We start from the raw sequence: 8,016 nt of genomic DNA on the forward strand, positions 1-8,016 counted from the left end.
AACTGCAACTTAGGTACATGCCCCTAGCGGGAACTGAACCCGGGTCTCTCGGGACCGTAGTCCGATGCTCTAATTGCTAAGCCAAACCGGCCAGGGCCCAAACCATTATTATATGAAATGTTAAAGGGTCTTCTTGAAGAAAAAGATAAAAAATATAAACAAACAAAATGGCAATGAATACATATCTATCGATAATTGAATCTACAAACAGTGAACGAGCAGAACAGAAACATTCTCACAGATACAGAGAACATTTTGTTGGTTGCCAGATAAGAGGGGGGTTGGGAATGGGTGGAAAAGGTGAAGGGATTAATAATACAAATTCTTTGTTACACTGATAAACCTCAAAGGGTAGGGGGCTGGGGGATGGGAAGAAATAAACCAAAGAACTTATATGTATATATGCATAACCAATGGACAAAGACAACAGTGTGGGGAAAGGCAGGAGGAGGGTGGGAGTGGGGAGGAGTGTGGGAATGGGGAGGAGGGGGTCAATAGGGGAAAAATGAGGAACATCTGTAATACATTCAACAATAAAGATAAGTTTAAAAAAATTAAACATACACAAAGTAAACAATAGTACAATGAACCCTCGTATACCCATCACCTACCCTTCAATAAACCAACTCATGACCATTCTCATTATATTAAGGTAAAAAATTCAAGAAAGATTAGGTATTATATGATTAGTTCTGATACTTATGACTGTATTTTCCATGATCAGAAATGAGACCAATAAACAAAAAGTTAACATAGTCTTTGTTGTATTTTGGTCCATGAGTTGCCATGTGAGGGTAATGTGTTGTCCTCTGAGTCCCTTTTAGCCTGTTATGGGGGGAAATCAAGCAAAGCCATGTTCTGAAATAGAATATTTTATTGTTAACTTTTATCTAAATACATGAAATGTTAATGGCTAAATTTGAATTTGCATATAATTTCACGACTTTGTTTTTGATGTATTTCAAGATAGAATTTAATAATTGTTAAAGATTGTCATTTGAAAATTTTCTTCTTGCTTTCTGATCTGTGCACTATGATTATCCAGATTCAATACCAGGAGTTTAGGTTTTGGCCTGGATTTAAGTAACAGCTCTGTCACAACTGTGTGACCTGGGGCCGACTATTTAATCTTTGAGCTTCTGTTTGTTCATTTGTTAAATGAGGGGAGTAAAAGTACCTACTCCCAAAAGTTTTTTTAAAAATATGTTTTCATTGATTTTTAGATAGACAGGAAAGGAGAGGAAGAGAGAGAGAAACATCAATCGCTGCCTCCCGCAGGTGCCCTGACTGGGGAACCAACCGTCAACCTTTCAGTGTACCGGAGGGCACGAAACCAACTGAGCCACATCAGCCAGTACTCCAGAAACTTTTGAGAGGATTAAATGAGATAATGCAAGTAAAGTGATTTTCACTGTGTGGGCACAGATGTTAGGCAAGTTTGAGATGGGGCGAGAATAAATGGGAATATAAAAACCACTTGAAGAATTGAACAAGCTAGTTCTAGTCAGTGTGACTTGGTTGAGCGCCTTCCTGTGCACTGATAGGTTGCTGGTTCAGAGGTTACCCATTCAATTCCCAGTCAGGGCACATGTCCAGGTTGTGGTTTGATCCCCAGTAGGAAGCATGTAGGAGGCAGCTGATCAATGTTTCTCTCTCACATCAATTTTTTCTCTCTCTCATCCTCTCCCTCTAAAAATCAATTTTAAAAAATCTTAAAAAGAAATAGCTCATAAAAATTTTTTCAAAGTAAGAATTGAGCCCTGGCTGGTTTGGTTCAGCAGTTAGAATGTCAGCCTGTGGACTGAAGAGTCCTGGGTTCCATTCCCAATCAAGGGCACGTACCTAGGTTGCAGGTTCGATCCCTGCCCTGGTTGGGGTCATGCAGGAGGCAAACCAATCAATGTGTGTCTCTTACATCAATGTCTCTTTCTCTCTCCTCTCCCTCTCCCTCGCTCTCTCTCTTCCCCTCTCCCACTCTGTCTAAAAATCAATGGAAAAAATATCCTCAGGTGAGGATTAAAAATAAACAAATAATAAGAATTGAATAAGCTACACCACAGAGGCTTCATAGTCTCTGCTCTATCTCTCAAATAATGTCCTCTGGCCCCTAAATTACACGAGACCTTCACAGAGCCTGGTTCTGGTCTATGTGTTCTCATTTTTCACAGCCCATAGGGCTTCCTCTTTGTTTTAGCTTCATAAGATGTTCTGAAAGCCAGGTTGATTCCATTACCAGTTTTGCCTGTTCACATTCAGTCTGTTCTTGTCAAGATCTTTCTAAGTATGAATCCAGAGCTGATCAGGATGAAGCCACGTTAATGAAAATACTTTCCACCCACTAAACCATATTCTTGGATATGGAAGTGAGGTTGAAACAGTGTTCTTTGTTTTGATTTTCTTGTTTCCTCAACAACTAAGTACTCTGCTAGGCACTTTATGTGTGTTGTCTCATTTTATTCCTTGTAACAGCTATTATCGAGAGAGTACTGTATTATTATCCTCACTTAGCTATGAAATATCTGAAGCTCAAAGGTTAATAAATTGCCTAAGAAATAACCAGTGTCAAGTCCCAGATCTTATGCTGTTCTATTCTTCATGGCTGTCCTTTGGATTTTATTTATTTGTCTTTATGGTTTTATGTTTCAGAATGGACTTCCAATAGAGATTTTACTTAAAAAAAATTTTTTTTTGAGGAAGAGGAGATGGATTGTAAAGGATAGGGCTCTTAATAGTTTTTGTTTTGTTTATAGAATGTGCTACTTAAAGTTTTGAATGCCATTTTAACTATAGGAAGGCAAGGAGAAAGAGAGTTTTGTTTTCAGATAGATATTCAGTAGTACCACTGGGATTGGTGGATCGAGTGGTAATGCCTTAACTTTACTCCATATGACATGTTTATGTAGAACCTAGCTCTCTGACCAGTATTTGTAATGTTGACTAGAAGCTACTCATTAGCTCAGATAAAAAACTTTAAATTCCAAATCAAGACTATTTACTATGACAATAACTAGTTAATTTGTAGGCAATAAAATGAAATAGAAAATAGACTGGCCCCAAAGCAAATGAGCTGGGTTCTTTGACATTTTTTTGTGTGTGTGGAAATTTGGACAGGTCACTAAATTCAGGGCTTTAGCTTCCTGCAAAATGAGGCATTACAATGACCCTCCTCTTTTAGTTTGTGAAAACTGTCTCTGATGGTATGTTTCTATTTTTCTTAATTGTAGGATTTTAATATAATTGAGGAAGCTCTTATCCGAAGGGTATTAGACCGGTCACTTCTGGAATATGTGAATCACTCGAACACCACATAATGTTATTAAAAGGAAAAGGAAGGAGACCATACAATTGCACCATTTGTTAAGATGCTGCTTGAACAGGTGGAGGGAAATTGTCAATGTTTGATGGGCAAAAAATATACAACACGGTTATAGGTTTGTCCATGTTTGTTGTTATATTGTATTTTAAAACTGCTTTCATTTTGGTTTAAATCTATTATACATTCCTGAATTTCTTAGATGTTCAACAACAAAAAATTGTCTCCATTAGCCATTAATAAGGAAGAGAACATAAGCTTGGGATTTGTGGGTAAAGGATCTTTACTTGCAAATTGGTTGACACTTGTAATGCTACATATTAATAAACACCATCATGGTAGGGCAAGATAACTAATCCTTGTTCTATGAGAAAAGATGGAAAGTGGAACAAATTGTGGACATCCAAGGAAATATGAAATCCGTTTCAATGCTCATGTTCTAACTACTAATAGAATAACATGAATAACCTTGTATGGTAGAAAAGGGAAATTTTGGAAGTCAAGTCCATTTAACTAAACTGTATAACATAATGTAACAAAATTAATTTTATTTTAGGAATGTATGCTTAATTCTTTTATGTTTTATAACTGCACACATAAGAACTTCATGTTACATTTTTCAAATATTTGTAGCTTATTAGTTAGAAATATTTCTATAATGTAGGCAATTTCTTAAGAACCATCAGCTGATATATACAGTAGAAGTATTCACATCCATAATTTTTAGTGGAAAACCCAAGGGCTTTGATGTTATTTTTATTTTACCCTTTGAAAAATTATAAAATAAAAGATAAATACTGAAAACCAAACAGAAACTGTAGAGCTTCTTACATTGTTATAGGGAAACACACTTTTAGAACTCTGTCGTGAGCACCCTGGATGTCCTCTCTGTGCCCTGTCATAGTTCACAGCCCTCTTCCCCAGCCCCACAGAAGTAACCACTACACTGATTTCAATAGTAATCACTTCCTTGTATTTCTTTAGTACTTTATTACCCAAGTGTGTATCTCTACACACTGTTTTTTTTTTTAATCTTATCCATTTAAAATTGTTATGAATATATCTTTTACATCCCTTTTTAATCTACATGTTCCTCCTTTCTTTTAAAATTTACCTGTTGAAGAACCTGGTCTTATGACTTACAGAATTTCCCACAATCTGTATTTTACTGATTGTAGACTCGTGGCGCAATTCAGCATGTTTCTCTGTCCCCTGGATATTGACACATGGATCCAGAGGTTTGAGCAGACTTTCAGCAAGGCTATAGGTCATGATGTGTTCGTTCATCAGAGGGCGCATAATGTCTGGTTCTGTCTTTTTGTCAGTTAAAATCAATATTCAGTGCCTAGATCCATTGATTTATTGTGGGTTGGAGAATATTGTACTTCTATCATTTATTCTTTTTAGAACATTTTTGTAAAGAGATGTTTCCCCACATCTGTGACTGGGTTAACCAGTGGTAATGTTCATATAGGAAAGGGAAAAATTTTTTGAATTTTTTTCATTATTTGCCAATTTTCAAGATAATAAAATTTTTTTTCTATCATCTTCTAGTGATCACTTTTTTTTTAAGTATTATAAACTAACTTATTTCAAATGTATTTCATAGACTTTAACATATTTTAAATGTTACCTAGTAAAGCTCAAATTGTCCCATCTTTGGCCACTGGGTGTCTCATCAAGTTGTCTCTGAGTCCTTTTGACACTACTTTAGCAACCTTGAAAAGCTTCCTTGCTGTCTCATATGACAAAATATTCCAGGCTCAACTTGTATGTTTCCTGCCCCAGACCTGGAATCGACCATTTTGTTAAGAAACCTGGTCATTTTAAGTGAGAAATGGTATCTCAAAACCATAATCGGGACTGTCATGCTCATTGCAACTAGATTTGCCATTGTTTCTGGGGTCAAGCTAGGAAATATCTTAGTCTTTTAAAGACAAAACACTTAATGACTTTATTTTGATACTTCCAAATCAAATTGGGTACAACAGAGTTTTTATCTAAACCTTTTTATTTCAACTGTATCTCCATTATTCTATACTGAGAATCGAAGTTTTCAGGACACAGGCTGCAATAGAATAAGAATATCCTACAGACACTCATTTTCTTTATCTACTTTACACATGCAACAGTCTCAGAATAACAGTACTAATACAACCACCACCAATATTTAATTAAAACAATTAGCCTGGCTGGTGTGGCTCAGTTGATGGAGCATCATCCCATAGACTGTGAGGTCCTGGTTCGATTCCTGGTCAGGGCACATGCCCAGGTTGTAGGCTTGATCCCCAGTAGGGGGCGTGCAGGAGGCAGCTGATGGATATATCTCTTTCACATTGATGTTTCTATCTCTCTCTCCTTCTCTCTCTACAAAGTCAATAAAAATAGCTCTGGCTGGTTTGGCTCAGCGGTTGGAGTGTTGGCCTGCGGGCCAGAGTCCTGGGTTTGGTTCCCGCTAGGGGCACGTACCAAAAAAAAAAAAGTCAATAAAAACATATTTAAAAAGAAATTAAATATTTTTTATTTGCTCTTCTCATTCGCTCCCTATTTTTAAAAGAAAATTTCTTAAAAAAAATGTTCTTATTAATTTTTTAGAGGAAGGTAGAGGAAGAGTGAAACATCAGTTGGCTGCCTCCTGCACGCCCCCTACTGGGGATCAAGCCTGCAACACGGGCCTGTGCCCTGTGCCCTGTGCCCTGTGCCCTGTGCCCTGACCAAGAATTAAACCAGGCATTGGATGGTGCATGGAATGATGCTCAACCAACTGAGCCACACTGGCCAGGGCCTCCCCCTATTTTTAAAGTTGTACTATTATCAATATTTACAGAACATATTGGTATGCTACAACAAACTGTACTCTCTCCCTCTATGCCCCATTTAGTCTTAGTTCTTCAAGTAATTATGTTCAGTGCTTGCCACCAGTCTTTATTCGATAGTTTTGTTTTTCATATCTGATTCTTTATAATCTAGGACATAGAGTAATGTTTCCATCTTGAAAGCAAGCAAAGAAGCTATAAAGACTAGTTAAAATTATGTGTCTGCAGTTAGCTTTTTTTTTTTTTTATCCTCACCTGAGGACAGTTTTTCATTTTTTGTTCTGATAGAGCAGGAGGGAGAGAGAGAGAGAGAAACATCGACGTGAAAGGGACACATCGAGTGGCTGCCACCCACACGACCCAACCAGGGCCAGGGACAAACTGCAACCGAGGTACATGCCCTTTGCGGGAACTGAACCCGGTCTCTCTGTACCGCAGGCCAACGCTCTAACCGCTGAGCCAAACCAGCCAGGGCTGCAGTTAGCTTTTACATTGTAATAATTTACAAACTTTTTATTTCGTACACATAAATGCCGTAACCATGGTGTCCAAAATATGTATCATAAACTATCCATTACTTCTTAAAAGCCTTGCTTACGGTTCTGCTATCCACTACAAGGCAATCAGAACATCATGAAGCCGATGAAGTTTGGAGGGCTTTATTTCCTCCTTGTAAGATATTGACTTCACAGCTGTGAACAAGTAACAATAGATTTTTAGTTTCACAACCTCTTTTCCTCCAATTTGTTTGGATCATCCAATAAAGTGAAACCTGTTGAACAAGTGCAAAAGGAGAGGAACTTTTCAGAGGTAATCATCAGACTGAAAATCTAGTCCCTGAAAAATAAAAATGTATTTCTGAGCATTAGTACTAACTATCCAGCAAATAAATCTTTATTAATTTAAAGCAATACAAAAGGCATCTTTTAATCTGTAAAACTTGAAAAAATTTCAAAACTTTAAATACCATATTTTAAATAAAGCTTTAAGTCACCTACCATGACCTCAATGCAGCAATTCTGCATCCTGTCCCTGGGTTCCTCTTATGATCATTTTGCCACCTACAGGAAAAATTAGGTGCTGGCCGCCTGAATTATTTTGCCTTTTGAATAACTTTGAGTTCTAAAATGGTCAAGTGCAAATATTCATTCTTTCACTGTGCCTTTACCTTTTATAAAAAAGAACATAATTCATTGTTTTAAAAAATAAAAACCAATATTTGAAGCTGTTGACTACTAACAAAAAATTTTACTTTGTTTATAGCACCTCAAGATGCAGCTTTTCAAGGCCTTATAAGGGAAATCTGATTCACATATTATTCTTCAAAGGCTAAATTCTTCTAACCCTACAAAAACCCATGGAGATTTTTCTTTCATGTATTCTTTCACCCAGGTTTTTAAAACATAGATTGAAAGTTGGATGGTGAATCTGTAAGTCTATGGTAAAGATATTTCCAGGTCAGATCTCCTGGCTCCAGTGATGTTGCTCATTACTTTTACTGGGTGCTAAGTGTCTTTCATTTTGAAGTGAGCTTACTCCAGTTATTGAATGTTTATTATATAATTTGTACCTTTAGGCATTGAAGTTATTTTTAAAAGTCATTAAGAGAGTCATTCTTTTCTTATACAACTGCAAAAAAAACTGTATAATGATCAGAATTTAAAATGTACAGTTCTTTTTTTTTCTTCTGTAAATATTTATTGTGAGAAATAAAGAATGGCAGGACCATTGCTTTCATTAAAATACCTATTGTGTCTATTCTTAAATATTGATCTTGATCATTTTTACACAAATCTAATAAGCTTTTAAAATTATCATTCAGCAATGTCTATCACAAAAATATACCTTTATGTAGGCCTCTCAGGGACGTTTGGCAATATCTAGAGG

General features: G+C 36.5%; 1 protein-coding gene across 2 annotated transcripts in view; it reads left to right on the forward strand.

Moving 5' to 3' along the window:
- The window catches only part of RNF125 (ring finger protein 125), a 30,589-nt gene extending 22,889 nt beyond the window's left edge, over window positions 1-7,700 (forward strand). The window contains exon 6 of one of the 2 annotated variants that reach the window (XM_036246026.1): window positions 7,393-7,700. In XM_036246026.1, coding sequence (XP_036101919.1) covers window positions 7,393-7,425 — 33 coding nt within the window. In that variant the 3' untranslated portion in view covers window positions 7,426-7,700. Of the gene's footprint in view, window positions 1-3,224; window positions 3,931-7,392 lie in introns of those variants that run through there. The other variant, XM_036246025.1, reaches the window with a different exon arrangement.
- Window positions 7,701-8,016: the final 316 nt, after the last annotated feature.

Source organism: Molossus molossus, unplaced genomic scaffold (assembly GCF_014108415.1).
Source record: "Molossus molossus isolate mMolMol1 unplaced genomic scaffold, mMolMol1.p scaffold_m16_p_6, whole genome shotgun sequence".
Taxonomy (NCBI): Eukaryota; Metazoa; Chordata; class Mammalia; order Chiroptera; family Molossidae; genus Molossus; species Molossus molossus.